At 32.1% G+C, this 17,704-nt stretch overlaps 1 protein-coding gene across 2 annotated transcripts in view; it reads right to left on the bottom strand.

The window, feature by feature from the left end:
* LOC106878292 (sodium/potassium-transporting ATPase subunit beta-1-interacting protein 2) overlaps nucleotides 1-17,704 on the bottom strand; it is a 207,879-nt gene that overhangs the window by 10,711 nt on the left and 179,464 nt on the right. The window contains exons 6-7 of one of the 2 annotated variants that reach the window (XM_089348690.1): nucleotides 13,098-13,182; nucleotides 1,804-1,811 (exon numbers count right to left, since the gene is read on the bottom strand). The exons of the other annotated variant lie outside the window; for it this stretch is intronic. Of the exons in view, the coding sequence (XP_089204816.1) occupies nucleotides 1,804-1,811; nucleotides 13,098-13,182 (93 nt within the window). The remainder of the gene's footprint in view (nucleotides 1-1,803; nucleotides 1,812-13,097; nucleotides 13,183-17,704) is intronic. 2 annotated transcript variants of the gene reach the window in all.

The raw sequence follows: 17,704 nt of genomic DNA, 5'->3' as shown, positions 1-17,704 counted from the left end.
CTTATCAAAATACTTAATATTATTGATATTCTATTTTATTGTATCACAGTGAAGTGGAGTATAAATCAAGATACACTGAGACAAAATATCAGTGAAATAAAGTGACCAAATCATAGATGTACAGGAAAAGACTTTGATAGCTAATAATATATATGATTGCAAAATGATAAAATAAAGTGAATACAACCATGAACACATATGTTTAATGGCTATAATAAATCTACCACACTACAGTTGTCTTATTCCTCACACATGATCATAGAATAGATCTCTTGGCAAAGAAAGCAACTAAAAGATACAAACATACATAAAAATAGGTTGACTGACTTCAAGCTTTGCCTGTCTTAAGGCTTGTTAAAAACAAACTGAATAAGCTTTGAGATAGGTGATACAAGTCAGAGTTAACCATTTTCTCATAATAAATTTGACTCTACATTTAGTATTGACTCTTTTAACCAGTAAATGTTATTTGTCATCAAATAATCCTAACATTAATATATACATACATATTATGAAAAAAATAAGATATTTCAACCATTTTAACACTGCTAGCATTATATATGTATAAATCTTTTTACATCTGACAGTTTGGGCAACACCTAAAACCAGCTGAGTAACAACTCTCTTCACCAACTGACTTATTCTACTGAAAATGAGAGAAATGTTCAAAAAACTGTAATCAGTTTCCTAATGTGTATGGAGAAGGAAAAAAAATGAGGCTATACAAAGGTGAATATTCAACAAGAACCTACACATCTTGTGAACTTTATATAAATGGGGGTGTAAGAAATGACATCAAGACGAGATTGAATGAGGTTTATTTCTAGCTTCAATGATTATTCCTTCAGTTTTAGCTGCCAATAAAATTATGAGTGTGTATATGTTGTCTGCATATATAAGGATGTACGAACACTTTCACACACACAATGAACTTTAGTTTCTATCTATCAAATTCACTCATAAAGCTTTTGTTGATCCAAGGCTACAGAAGACACTTGCCCAGGGTACCAAGTAGTGGGACTGAACCTGAGACCACATGGTTGGGAAGTGAACTTCTTAACCACAAAGGCATATCTACATGTATTTTTATTTTCATATTTCCCTTTTTACTTTCTGTATCTCTCCCTTTCAAAATTAACTTATATAATGAACTCTACTAATTGCAACTCTCTTAACTCATCTCTGATGATGGGATATCATTTATTTCCCTGAAACAGCTGTAAGACTACCTTTCTCTTTATAAATGTCTTAAAAATATCACATTGCCTTGGCCTTATCATCTTATTTAACACACACACATGACATCACTTATCTGGCATATATGTATGCCTGTTTGTCTCTTGTCTTTTTATTATATGCTCAAACTATACATTTCTTATAGCCAATCTTGTTCTGCAGATGCAGTGTTCATCTATTATTTGCTTATACTAGTGTCTTCTCACCCATTGAATATATATAAATATTACTTTGATTTGGAGTAAGGAGTGACCCGCAAAGGCTCATTGAAATCAGATAGATGAGAGATCTTCAGTGAAGCGTGTAGAACAGGAAACATGTAGGTATATATCTAAAACTAAAGAGAAACCTGTTAAAAAAGATTTAAAGTGAAACAGGATCATTTTAGAAGATTTTAAGCATTTCAGAAATGGTTTGTGGAAGCAGGAAGAAATGGAACCTAGCGGAAAGGGGAAAACTGTGCAGATGTTATAAAGGATTGACAGCATGTATAGATCATGGAAAGTTGCAATTAGCCAAAGAGTGTATCTACATGCTTGGAGATGGAGAAGTTAAGTATTAACTTACAGTAAGTCCTGAAGCAACAAGAAAAAGACAAGATAGTAACCTCAGAATATTCAAGATCTATGAAGTTATTAGTAGAGGTGAAATAATACATTGACATAAAACAGAATAAGTTTAGAGCACACACACACTTTATATATACAATGAGTATACAGGGATAAATTATCCAAGTGGGTACTATAAGTGCTCAAAGGAATAGTCCAGGTTTTTGGCTTACTATATCAAGTAGTAAGAAGCACCAAAGATTGCTTAGGGTGAGCAATCCCACTGTAATTCTTCTGATGGTTAAAGCCAGGGTTGGCTCCCGAAAATGCGTGTGTGTGTGTGTGTGTGTGTGTGTGTGTGTGTGTGCATGTTTGTTTTCCAAGTTGAAAGTTAAAAAATTGGAAATGAAGATCACTTTAAATACTCATTGGTCTATATTTTGTAAAAAGAAATACTATTTAGAGTTGTAGTAAATAAATCATGAAAAGTGCTATTGTCACCATATTTTTTACCACATTATAAAATGTTAAATTCACTTTTAATTTATTTCATGAGGTGAGTTTTGGTTGAACTATGTCAATGACCAGGTTACAGTTGTGGGACACATATTTGACTCCTTATGAAATATATTCAAAAGTGAATTCAACAGTTTGTGTGTGTTATAAATGGCTGGAATGGCTTTTCCATAGCATAACTGCAATATTTTGATAGGTTATTTTAAGCATGTAATAAGAGCAAGTGTTATAATTTGACAGACACACACAGACATGGGGTATTTCCTGTGTGAACAGTTAGGTGCACAACTGCTATTAATGATTCAGCATCCAATTGCACTTTGAAACTTACTGCAGATGATGCAAATAACCACAATGGTGAAATGAGCACAAGATAGAAATGATATAAACTACATCTTGTGTTTATCATGCTTTTCCATATGTATGTAAGAGAGGGAGTTGTCTAATGTAGTGTAGTGATATGAAATATGTATTGTAAGTGATATGAAATATGTAGCAAATAGAAAATAATGTATGAACAATTTCTAAATAACAGCCAAAAGGTGAGATAGATTTAAAACAAGTGAGAACAATATATTTCAATATGACAACAATATATTTGAGTAAAAAAACAACTTAAATGCTCTTACTAGTTGAAAGTTCAAGCTACATTTAAAGAAATATTTTAATTCAATATGAAGTTCTATGTTTAGTGAATACTATAATAATAGATAATGTGTGTGTGTGTGTGTATGTGCGAATATATATATATTTCATTGAAAATAGAATAACAAAACTATCATCTTGGGAAAACTATAAGAATAAGTATAGAGAAAATCTATTTTGGACAATTGAAACAGAAGGAATTAAAAAAAAAAAAAATCAATGTGTTTGGCAGAATATTTTGAGAACATTTGTAAGATGTAATCTGGTTTTGACAAATTGTGTAGCAGTCAACAATAAAGGATAAACAAAACAGAATAGCCAGAGTAAAACATCCAAATCGCCCACAAAAAAGCCCCAACAAAACAACCACTGTTAAAATGGAGACAACATATTTTAAAGTATTTTTAATCTTAAGAGCATAGCCATGATTAGAATGCTGATCAGACAATGAACTTTGACTAAAATCAGCATAGTACACACACACACACAGTTGTCCAATCTGTAATATTAAATTAATGCAGGCTATGACATAAATGTGAAACTTGAGCTGCCAAGAATTGCTTCATTTTTGATGCAGCTTGCTAACAAACACACACAACAACTATAGTCATTATCTAGTGCTGTAATCCTTAAGACAGCCATTAGTATATACATACATAATGCAAACACATAAACACATACATGGAGAAATAAATCTTGGTAAAGACAGCTGCTATAATTAATATCGTTGTCTTGATTATATAATTGCTTTCTGTGTGTGTGCATCTTACATCAAGTCTCTTTGTATCAGTCATTAAAGATTTATACAGTATTCATTATTATGTTTTAATGTTTACTACTACCATTACTACTATCACTACCATCTGTTTTCCATTTAGCTTTGAAGTCTAACAAAATACTTCAATTCAAAAGATTACCAAGCCATGAGACAATCAACAATGTTTTGGAAGACATCTTGAAGCTTGAGATATGACTTGGCAATGGGAAAAGATGGTGGAATATTTATGAAAATATTGAAGATTTTTTCCAATTTCAGAATATTTTTCTGGATAGAATAAAATATGAAAAGTAGTTATTGTTGCTCCTGGCCCAAGGAAGTATTTAAATTTGATATGGCAAGCTAACAAAATACTCTTTAATTGCATCAATAAACGATACTTATGAAGATATCTATTTACAGCTATGTGGACTGGGCTGATGAATGCTGTGTCTGGAATAACAAACCAACCATCAATCAGCTGAGACAACAAACTAACTTTCAATTAGTTGGGTCAATAAACCAATAACTTTTGACCAGCAAGGAGAACAAACCAATTTTTGACTAGCTGAGATAATAAACCAATCATTGATCAGTTGAGATAATAAACCAATCATTGACCAGCAAGGATAACAAACCAGTAATTTCTGATCAGCAGAGGTAACAATCCAATCTGATCAGCAGGGGTAATAATCCAATCTGATCAGCAGGGGTAACAATCCAATCTGATCGGCAAAAACAACATATTGATTTAGTTTCATAAATGGTTTAACATTTATCAAATTATTTTATATACAAATTATACGTCATCTAATCAGTTTATCAATTTGTTCGTTGAAGGAAGTGGAGCAACAGCTATAGTAACTTCAAACAACATTTGAATAGGAGATCACTCATTGAAAGTTGGTACAGTTTAACTTTTAATAGGATTGTTGTCAATGGAAAACCTGGGTAGAAAGTAAGTTTCATGATAACTAAAGCATTACTAGTCATTGATCTCTTGATTAGGTAACAAAGTTGATGTTTGTGAGGAAAGCTAGAGTCTAAAGATTTATCTCCCTACACACATACACATACACATGAGTGTGTGTGTATATCATCTGTGTGTGTGTGTGGGGGGGGGTGTTGCAGGAATGACTGGATGGTTAAGAAGTTAACTTTGCAATCTTAAGGTTCCATCTTATGACATGGCATCTTGGACAAGCATCTTTTACCAGTCTCAGTTTGTCTTTTGAGGGAAACCTGGTAAGTGGAACAGTGCAGAAGTCTATACAAGGAATTGTAACTGTTATTCAAAGAACAAGTTTTGCCACACACTGTATGTCCCACTGTCTCTACCTCTTGATTACTTTAATTGTACAAGTATCTGTAAGATATCCAGCCACTTAAACTACAGCTTAATAAATAAGCAATTTAATTCTATCTGTGAGCATTCAGTCTTCTTAGAAGTTTGTAGGAATATATTAATGTTCGGGAAGACAGCGCTTAGCAGTGATGTGTATAAATACAAGCTTGTTACTATTTGTTGACAAATGGATGTAAATGCACTGAATCAGCTTGCAGTACCTCTTAACCAGACTGTGGGATGCATGCATTTTACAGTAATTATCTCTTCTTCAGTTTGTATCTATTCACATCAATGCTCAGTGCTGTCAACCCATAGCTTATTTACGATGAGCTGCCAAACAGCGCTACTAGTAACTGAATGATGATGGGAATATCATAAGAGAGATAGTCTCTAATGTCAGCTAGCAGTGCTGCCTTGTCCAGTTTTTGTGACTGAAGAGGAGGTACCTATTCTGAATTGCATGCATCCCAGTCTGGTCAGGTGGTGCTGCAAGCTGATTCGGTATATTTATGCCCATTTGTCAGCAAACAGAAATTTTCTCAATGACAAAACACAGTGGATGGCTTTCTTACAGGTTCAAATATACCTCAAGCACATTTCAACTGGTAACAAGTTTGTAATTATTTAATGTGTTTTTAAGATAGTAGGGAGACATTTAAAAATTTAACTGCTTTTTCTAACAGGTCAAACAATCCCAGGAGACTTCTTTCTTGGCACATTATTATTGTTTAGCCTGATGCTAATAATTCAAATTTATCATTATCATTGTTGTTGTGTAGTTATTTGCTTGGTTACACTGCTGAAAGACTGGGTTTTTCAACAAACTCATTATTTCCACCCAAACTTTTACTTATGTAGTTAAGTCTCACAGAGCAAAAAATATTTCCTTTTAATCCTTAAGTAAATATGGAGACATTGCAAATAAGAGAAGTCAACAACTTTATCTGAAAGAAACACATTAACATCATGACTAAATTTGTTGTAGAACTATGATAACTTAAAGCAGATAGATTTCCTAGTGTGTGTGTACATGTGTTAGTTGAATGGTATCTTCTAGTCATGTGAAGAAGGAATACTAACCAGTTCTTCAACTATACAATTCATTCATTATTTCTTTATAAAAAGACCCAACTTGTTTTACTAATAGATTTTTTTTTTAATGTAATAATGTCAAACTTTAACATAACTTCAGTGTTATGATGATGAGAGCTATGAAAAGAATAATAATGAAAATAATGATTTTTAACACAAAGCTGAGTTTACAGCATGAAGGTTGAAATGAAATAAAAAAAAACAAAAGCGAAACAGAAAAAAAATCACAAATTTTGGAGAGTGAATGGTTGATTAAATCGACCCACTACTTGATTGAGTTATTAATAAAATTGTCTACTGGAGCATTTGGATTCAGAATGTAAAAAATATGAAACTAAATATCACAAGTCATTTAGTTCTATACCTCTTTTTTCATAAATATTTTTTTCCCTGCCAAGTCAGAAAGGGAAGGACAGCATCTGTGACCTTTTACTTTTTTGGGGCCTCTAAGGCTAGTGAAGAAGTTACTTTAAGACCAGACACTTGGACCAATGCTCACAACAGAGTGAATTCTGCTAAAGGAATCTAAGTTGTCAGATAGTGGAATTGAACCAGGCAATGGATTAACTCTACCAATCAGATAGGCCATAGCAGGATTTGAACTCAAAATGTAAATAACCAGAACAAGGAATCTTGTCTGACATTAACAATTTCTACTAATCCACTGCCTTGGGCTGGTACTTTATTATACTGAGCGTGAAAGGATGAAAAGTAAAATTGACCACAGAGAGCCAAAACTACAACTCCTTCACTCTGTCAAATCACTACCTTCTGTAAGTATGGAAGTGTGTGTGTGTGTATGCATGTGTATATAACATCCATCTTCCATGTAGGTATGAGTGCTTACACTCATATGCATGCACACACAATTCCACCATCCATAACTTCTTATACATAGGAAGAAAGGTGAAGTTACTTCCAAAAGCTGGATTAAAAGAGATAGAAATAAAAGAAAAAATAAAGAGACTTAACTGTACAATGATATTAAATGATAATGAAACTTTAACGAGCTGTATTATAAAAAAAAACAATAATATCAATTCCCAAATGCAAATACTTTTATACATTTACCTTCATTATTGTCAACAACACACAGGAAATAAAAAAATATACTGAAATTGATTATTCCGAAATATACATGTAGACCTAACTGGATTCCATAAATCATTGTTTCAAAAGAAATGCATCATTTATATCAAAGAAGACATACAAGTACAAGATATATATATATATATATATATATATATATATATATATATATATATATATATATATATATGCACACACACACACACACATAACTACAATGATACAGTTAGGCAAATGTTAAACTTACTTTAAAACATTTAATAATCTAAGACTTTGGATGAAAATACCTCTTTATAAAGAGTGATAAGACTAGAAAATGCCTCTGGATTTGGTGCACAAGACACAGTGCACCAAATGCAGTGATTGCTACAATGACTGCATGGTTCAACACATTTGCATAAAAAAACAACTCCATACAAACACTCCTCATCAGCCAAAAAGCAGCTACATAAATATCAGAACCATGATCATGGTTACCTATTTGAGCTGCAAGATCAAAATGCCAGGAACTTTAAGATCAAAGGAGCTATTCTCATCAGACAACACAAACCAGCCATCAATGATTAATAAGAATTAAACAATGCTCATTGGCTAATCTAGCCATTCCCACTGTTCTTCATACAACACAGCTTTTGACCCTGCTTTTTCTTTAGACTTGTAGCTTTTAACCTACTCACTGACAATAGATTCCTGGTAAAATAACTCTGAAACCTACTTTATGCAACATCATTTGCAACCCAGCAGCCACCATAATTTGCATCTGAACCAAATTAAGTGTGTTAAATATGCAAATACTCATTCCATATCTTGCTTTAAATGGTGCAAATAACTTTTTATCAGTTGGAAGATATAAGCACTGATCAGGAAACAGCTTGTTCACTGAAAGTATAAATAAAGCCAGCAGCTTAGCTTTAGTTTTTTGACTGATGAGAGACAACATATCAAAAAACTGGTATTCCAGAATGCCATGTGCCATTGAGATGAGTGTGTTGAACACACTGATGTCATAAAAAGGATATAAGACATACACTGTAGTGTCTGAACCTGCTTAGACATGTTAAGAATAAGCAGATATTCACTCCAAAATTATTCATACCTCAACATTTAATTTACCATTTCATACAGACTAGAAACTGTAAAGAATCTAAATGTGTTCTGTTCTTATCACTCTTTGTAGAAGATTGACCTGGAATATGTAATATTTTAGCATAACAGTTTAATCTTTGCTCTCATTTATACTTACTCTAACTACATTGCTGCAACTTTCTAAATCCCTACTTTATTTTTTTAATATTCTGTAATGCTTCAAGCAAATTGCAATACTTATATATATATATATATATTCAATTTTACAAATGTGAGAAATATAACTCAATACATGAAAGAGCATTTATATATATATATTTTTACTAATAGAGAGGCTATAGTAACTCAAGAACTTAGAATTTTATGCCAACATACTTAGCTTGTTAAATACATTGGCATCAAAGTAGATTCTTGAGACGCTATATCTTTGGCTAATAAAATATTATTGGTATAGTCAGTGTATGAACTAATGCATTATTATCAATAGTTTCATGATAGTTAAGTAATCATCAAATAATATAAAACTAGTGACTGTCCATAAAAACACACTGACTAACATGAATTTGTAGAATGCATGAATGGATTTCAGTTATTTGCCATGACTGAGACATTACAAAGAGCACAATTTTATTGAAATCTCTTGGCTGAGCTGGGGAATTTCTTTTACATTTTACAAAATAAAAAAGGCTTTGAAAGAATGTCTGAAATCATTCATGGATTAGGGAGTTCTTAAAAAGAGTTTGTTGAGGGTTAGCAGAAAAATAGTATTTAGGGTATTGTGAAAATATACATAAAACAAAACTAATAAATAAAAAGGGGTATATGATAGATCAACATTAGTTTGCTTAATCAAGAGCTGGTGTGCATTTCCAAAATCTTAGCTATTAGCGAAAGTGGTGGCAATTTTATTGGGATTGCTGATGTTCAAGATTAGTCCTTTTCTCAGCTATACATAAATTGCACGCTTCAGACCTGTTGATACATGGTCTATTCCTATCTAAAATTTTCTACTTTAAGTTAGAGTCAGTGGCATGCTCTTTTAAATACCAGACATATCTATTTTATCATATTCCTTTTTCTTTGAAGGCTAATGTGTGGTTGAAGTAATACTATTTAAAACTGCCTTCCACCATATCAATGTAGTTTTTACACCCTATAGTGTGGTTTGTTTTAGTAGAGCTTACTATGAGTTAATTCATACATTTACTATACCTATACACACACATCTTATACAGGCACACACATGTAGAAAAATTTGATAAGCATCAATATTAAAGACCAATAATAAATTTCTTTTCAGAAATACTTTACGAAAATAACATGCTGACAAGTATTACAAGAGTTTTTTTTTTTAAATATCTCACGCTGAAAATTTGAAACAAGGCAATCTGAAATATGTTTCAAACATTATTCATGATGATATTATAATAATAAATCATCATTAATAATAATAATGATGATGATAAACAATAAAATAATATTTTCATTCTTTTTATAAAATAAAATTGTGAACAGAAATAAATGAAAAAATAAATTTAAACTTTTCATGAAAAAAATTTAGATTCCTTTATCAAAAAATTATATTAACAAAAACAATAATGAGATTCAATATACAAATTGCTATAGAAGCTTAATATCAGTATGTATTTGTGTGTGCATGTATGTGTGTATGTATGTATATAAATAAAATCATTATGTTTATGTTAAAAGAGCATTCATCATTTTGCTTGAGAGTAAAGCACACATAAGCTAAGACCATGCAAATCAAGTTTTGACATGGGCACAAAGCCTTAGATATATAATGGGCACAGCAAATGAGATTGTGTGATGTGCATGCCTTTTCAAGAGACATAAATGATGTGTGAAATGAAATGTCTGGCTACAACTGGGAATTTAAACTGGGTTGCAGACTTCACCAATAGCTTGTCTCTACTCTGATGCTTGCTGAGGGAAGGACCATGCAAACAATGATATCACTACAAAGAACGGTCAAGTTGGTCTTAATCAAAAGCATAGGATACATTTGAGAAGTGCTTTTAAAGGATAAGTCAGAAGCCATGGAAAAAGAAAAGCAGAATAAATTTTCAAACAGTTTGTTGGTAAAAAAAATAATCTAATGAACCTGATTAATATATAAGAATTTTGATTCTAGATCTGAAGAATCTAAATTCAGTTGCTAAGATGAGAATTTAACTCCAATGATAATCACAGCTAAATTTCTAGATTTGATATCGAAACTGAGACTAAATTCAACTTCATTATCAAAACCAGAATTTTAAATTCAACAGTTTCAAGGCCGAGTCCTTAAAATTTATTACAATATTAAATTTAGTACCCTAAATTTAACCTCAGAGTTGAAAATAAATCCAATAATAAATCCTAGCTGGGTATTTAAATTCAACTTCAGAGCTGTTGTCCTAAAGTCAGATATAACTAAACCAGAGACTTTAACATAGTGATGATATGATCAGAACTATATTTCAAATCTTTGAAAGAATATTGAAGGCTTAACAATAAAACTGAGACCTTAAATTCAATATCACTAGAAATGAATACTTAGATTTGACTATACTTTTTTTTAAATATTCAGAATTTCAAACTAATTTATAGATTTGGTTACTAAGTACTAAAATTAGTCCAATTGCCAAATCTAAAAGGATTCTATATTATGGTTATTAGTGTTGTTATGGAATGATCAACTGCAAAAGAATTGTTGACTGCAAATAACTATAACAATTCAAGGAATAGAAAGACTTTGTAATTAAGATCACAGATTATAAAATTCTAGAAAACTAAAATTTGTTTTTTCCTGTCATTAAATTCAAAGACATGAACCAGATGACAACAGTTTTTTGCATGGAGAATATGCCAGAAAATTGTATAAGAGTGGTATAATCAACTGAATTGATTTATGCCTGAGATTTGATAAAATTTTGAAGAATAAAAGGCAGATATGACTGCCATGAAAATTTGACTAAAGATCTGAAGTTTGAAACAACATATTCTAAAGCATTTAATTTCTGTTACTTCACTACTACTGTCATGAAGATAATTTATAGGCATGCAGATTTAGTAATACTTAAAAGGAGAAAAAAATGTTTGGTAATCACTTAAAGAAATTTAACATCAACAGAAGAAATCCGAAATTAATAGTTAGTTAAAGTCAAAGAATACAAAAAAAAAAAAGAAAGAAATACTATGAGTAATCTGTTTTAAATAAAATATAAACCATACAAAACAAAAAGAAACAGGCAACTGTAGCAATTAATACTATAAAAGATTAACCAAAATTAAGCCATCTTAGAACTGAAACAGGTTGATGAATATAAGTAATTTAGACATCACATTCTTTAGTAAAGAGAGCTTGGTGGTGGTGATGAGGTGTAAAAATATCTGGCTTCAATATTGGAGAAGTTGGTGGACAAAGTTATGATTTTACAAGGCAGACTACCTTTAAGAGCAGGATAGGACAAAGAGCATATCTCATGCAACAAATTAGTTTGAAAAAAATTTAATAGAACAAGAACATCCATTATGGGCGGCCACATTTCCCTTTCCCCACTCCCAACTATTTGCTAAATAAAGGATGGAATTAAATGAATACTACTTCACATAAGCATGAAATCATAAAGGTAGTGTACTTTAAAGACCTATCATTTTGAATTGATTCTATTTGGAAATAAAATTTAAAAATTGAAGGTAATATTACATAAAAACTGTTTAATATCAGTATTATGTCTCAAATACTCACAAGGCAGATGGTTAGGTCAATAGGGTGCAGGATAACCATGACATATTAGCAATTTATATTGTCACTGCTACAGTATTGTTCCTGAGGCCAATAACCAAGCTCACCTAGCTCTTAGTAGGCATCAGGTGAAGGTCCCTAAAATACTGGTGATGTTTATGTCAAGCATGACAAGCTCAAGCACAACTTGTCTATTATGAAGGACACTTTAGAGGCAAGACAGTACACACAAGATCTGTGAAGACAAATTCAGCTAAAATTAAATTTATTCTGAAGCATCTCCAACTCAAAATTCTTTTACTCTATCAATAACCCCCAAATTTCATCTGATCTTTCTCTGCAGTGCTACAATTGCAAGAATTGATGAATAATTCTTTTATAGAATGTCTATTATTTTTAGTTAAAAACCAATTTCCTCAAACCAATCCTAGATCTAAGCAAAACTGACCCATAAAAGAATAAGCCCATAAGAAAATGGCACAATATTGCAAAATTTTTAAGTGCAAACAAATGTGATAGGCAATGGTCAGAAAATCTTTTAACAGACTGAGTCTTTCACAGTTCTGGCCAAATACTTATATGCAGCCACCACCCAACAGGAGGCAGAAGTACAGTACTTTATCACTCAAGTGGTCATTACTCCCTCACTAAAAAAAAACCTAATAAAGAATATAACTTTGCTCAATATATCCAGGTTGTTACACTATGCCCCATACAATTAATTACTATCCAAATATACATGATTTAGGCATGTATATCTGGGACAACAAATGTTATTTGGTCAATGATCTGCATGCTACAGATCTGCTTCATCAGAGCTGACCTGTCCATCACAACAATAACAAAAATTACTGATAGATAAATACAAAGGGGTTAATTAGGCCACCCACAAACAAAAATTGTAATTTAGTCAAACAAGACATTCAGAAGGTTAAAAAAAATTAGCAAGAGAAAGGGATAGTGGAAATGGATTGTTTAATATGTTAAGGGGATGCCACTGATGGAAGAGACAAGTATCTTAGGACTACATACGAGTACAAGGGTTGCAGCTGCATGTGGGAGCCTTTGCCCTGTGACTGATAGGAGGTATACGAGTCAAATCCTCCAATGAAATCGACTGGAACAGAGAACAAGAAAATCAGCTAAAACACAGCATTTAAGTTATCAAAATTTTTTCAAATCCCCCCCCAAAATCAAAGAGTTCCAGATTAATAAAAAAAAAATCTCATGTACAATCAAAGAAAAGTGCTTTTGAAATGAATAAAATAACAGACAAGACACATACTGATAAATAAACGTAAAGGCAGATTTTTTTTTAACAGTAAACTTTTCTGTTTGCTCCTTTATGTAACATTTTCATAAATACTACAAGCAATAAAATATATCCATTCAATGTTGTTGCTCCAGTTTCAGTAGAGAATATATATATATATATATATATACATATATATATATATACATATATATATATATATACATATATATATATTATATATACATATATATATTATATATACATATATATAAAGAACATTAAGTCATGGCTTGTATGAAATATTCTTCCCAAAAACTAAACCAGAAAAAACAGCAAATGTTTGAGAAAGATTATAAAATTCCCTTGGCATAAATAACTTTGAATAAAAAAGTTATTATACAAAGTTATCTAATTAAATATAATTGTGAAAACATAATAAAAAACAGATAAGTAACAAAATCAAAGTTTTACATCATACAACTTAATTCTGTCATGAAGTTCACTTGAATAAAATAACACAAAAAAACTAAGTTTTAAACCTTTCATTTGCTTTCATGCATACAAGAATAGATATATGTATATACATAGAATTAAATCAACAGGAGAACCTGTTCAAAAATGCCCATTATTGTCCAAACTGACTTAGCCAAGTTAGGTTATATGTGGTATATATATATATATATTATATACTGTTCCATCATTAGTGAGATCAACAAAAAAGTACTCCATCTAGTGAGTGACAAATGTAATTTAATAAGACAGGATTTAAATGTGAGCTACTATCAGTTTCATGCCTCTAAAAATACAATGGTCAGACATGCTTTAGTCCAAACAATTGCTTGGAAATAGATGGCATACTATACAAACTTATCTAACGATTTTATTTTCAGAGGCATGAAACTAACAGTCACATGAATTTAAATCTTGTCTATTAAATAAGGTTATATATATAGAATTTTAGTTGAAGGGATCAATGACAGTACTTTATTTTTTAACCCTTGTACTTGCTTTATTGGTCTCTTTTTGCTGAACTGCTAATTCACAGCACATATACATACACACATATATTAAAACAGAAATGAAGAGGAAAACTGTCTGGCAAGAATATACAAGGACATTTAATTTAGCTATATAATAAAAAGGTGTGTGTTTAACCTCACTCTCTCTCCAATGATGGAATGCTCGCCCTCTGGAATCTTCATTCAACACAATGTTCCAATAGCAGGGATATTCTAGAAAAAGCTGTTAGAGACTATGTACACCTTTTTATTATATAGCTAAATGAAATGTCCTTGTCAAGTCCTGCCAAACAGTCTGCCTCTTCATTTCTGTTTTAATAAATACCTGCCTGCTCAAAGGGAAGCCACTTCTAGTCACTTTGGAACCCCATGCCAAAACAGATAAAAGGGCTTGGTACAGCCCCTTGGCTTGCCAGCTCTCATCAAACCAGCCAACCCAATCCAGCATAGAAAACAGACATTAAATGATGATGATTTGAGCACCGAAGGGCATTTCTTCAGACTGTGTCTCAAAAAATAATATTTTTTAGACTCAGTGTGAAGAAATGTAGTACATGGGTTCTTAAAAAGATGTGTGTGTGTGTGTGTGTGTGTGTGTGTGTGTGTGTGTGTGTGTGTGTGTGTGTGTGTGTGTGTGTGTATATATATATATATATATATATATATATATATATTTATTTATTATGAACTCATTATATTCATACTGATATATATGTTCATAAAATGAATCTCCCATGTTATATTGAAACAATTGTAACTATAGAATTAAAAATACCATAAATTCCAATCTTTGATTTAAAACATAAATACATATCCCTGTATGTACCAAACTATCAGACGTTTTTTCCCACCGCTGATCACAATACATTTCTCATTGTTTTAGTTCTTCTCACACACACACACAGTGACTTAAAATCTGAGTTTCATGCATTGATACTTATCATAGTTCGATAAGTGTCAAAGCATGAAATTCGCAGCTCCTGAGTCACTCTTTTGTTTCTGCCTATTAAAAATATAATATATAGTCCTGTTTTAAGTTTTATTTTCCTGTTAGTCTCACCAAACACATATGTAATATTGCTAGATAACTGAAACTTCAGAGTTTTAGAAAGGAAAAAGTAGGAAAATTTCAATTTTTATACCTTTGTTGAATATGTAACGACAAGATTACTAAAATTATTACTACAAGGAATTGAAATCAAATTGCAGTTTTCATTTAACAGAAGCTTACCTGCATCATTATCTGTAAAAGATGACTTATGTGAATGAAATGTGTTGAGTTTATAGAGATTATTAATTGTATTTTAGTTTACCAGAAGATTGAGACTCCTGGTTGAGTTGATGGGGGTATTGAACTGCTGGTGGATTTATATTCATTCAATTGACAAAGCCCCACTAACATTATTTAACAAAACAGTGGTGGAACCTTCATATAGCCATTCAAACTTACTAAGATAGGGAATCACAAGGGTTTTAGACAGAGACTGCAAATGTTGCTTAGTCTGAGGTCATGAGAGGTTTGAGTGGAAAAAATTTCAGAATGTTCTCAAAGAATGCTAGAACAAATATATTCTGAAGAACAAAATATCATAATGAATAATATCTAAGGAGCATTCCATAAAAAGAAAGAAAAAGCTAGAGAGAAACCAATGAAGATGGTTAATATCTCTTGCGATAAATACCTCTTGGAAATTAATTTCTCAATGGACTCCGTATCCTAAATATTTGAGTGTCAGCCTTCATACCTATTTCCCTTTAATAATGATACTTCTAGTACAGTAAACCTATGGGTAGGGGTCATATTCACCAAAGGACAGAAACAATTATTGCAAGGTCAATCCAACTATGCCCATAGTAAATGTGGCAGATTTCACCATATGTCAGCTTCTTATACAAATGATACAAGAGAGATTCTCATCAAAATTTATATCTGAATCTAATAATTCCCAAATTCTAAAGATCCACCAAGCTGGCACTCAACTTAACCTTCCAGAGCTTTAAGTGGATGAGAAGTAAACATTACTCTGATAGAACATTGGCCCATAAAAGTAAACTTTTTACCAGAGTAAAAAAACAAAGTTATGGACATTGATATTCATAGCTAGATCACAGCAGCTCCGAGCAGAGACCTATGGAGGAGAGTAATCTACTCTTGAGCCTATACATATGCATAGTCATTAAGGGCCAGTCTATGATGATGATATAACACAACAATCAATTAATTAGCCACATGAAAGGCAGTTCAGAATTGTGGCAAATCAGGGTACCACCAACGTTCTCTTCCTACAAAGACAACACCATGCTCTGTAATCTGGGTCACTAAGAAAAGTAGGGGTAGAGAAATTGCCTGAGAACTGTGCCAGTTATGTACAGGAATGTCAGCAAAGAACTTAGTGTGATAGTAGGTATCCATCAGGGTTCAAATCTCAGTGCCTTCTAGTTCATTATAGCCACCCACACCATAACAGGATTTTAAAACCATCTGTGTTAATTTGTGTATGCTGATGACCCAGTTCTCCAGGTCGAGTCTGTTGAAGGATTCAAAAAGAAATTCCAAACATGAATACAAAGTATAGAATCAATAGATTTTAATATAAACCTTGTCAAGACAAAACTTTTATTTTGTAGTAAAGACAGAACTTTGCTGCTCTATGAGAAGTGGCTTGATATGCTGAAAAGAAGTTGGTAAGTATTCCATTTGGTGTACACAATGTAAACACAAAGATACAGAAAGATCACAACTAGACTGTGAAAGGACTTTACATGTAGCAGGTGCTGAATTGTACTTAGTAGTAAGAGCACCCATAAAACTCATTCTTTCAAATGCCTGGAAAGCTTTCCACTAAATTCTTTCTCAGTGAATGAAGAGCAGATTGCATGATGCTAGTGTATGAAGTGCAGCATTGCAGGAATGCAAAGGATGTGCATAGGCTGATAAAAAGAAAATGAGGCAAGCATGCTCTGCTGGTTATGTAATATTAGTGTGCATAAACAACAGGGCTCAAATGAGTTGAGACAAAACCTGGATATAAGACCAATTGACTGTAGTGTGCAAGAAGGGATAATGTGCCAGTATGGACACGTGATTGTTTTCAGGATGACAGTTATGCAATTCAAGTAGAAGGAACCTGTGGAAGAGAAGGATCTGGGAAGACATGGTGAAGACTGATCTCAGGTTGGTGAACCTCACAAAAGCAATAAGGAGCTGCAACAACTGGCGAGATGCTGTGCTAAAGAAGATTTGTCCAATCCATGCCAGCATGGAAAATGGATGTAAAATGATGATGATGATGATTAACAACTCAGTACTGCATAACAATTATCAATTTTGCAGCAGTGAAATCTAGTACACATGGGCTATACTT

The sequence above is a fragment of the Octopus bimaculoides genome, chromosome 3, assembly GCF_046866305.1.
Source record: "Octopus bimaculoides isolate indiv1 chromosome 3, ASM4686630v1, whole genome shotgun sequence".
NCBI lineage: Eukaryota > Metazoa > Mollusca > Cephalopoda > Octopoda > Octopodidae > Octopus > Octopus bimaculoides.
This window is presented reverse-complemented; position numbering and strand designations above follow the sequence as displayed.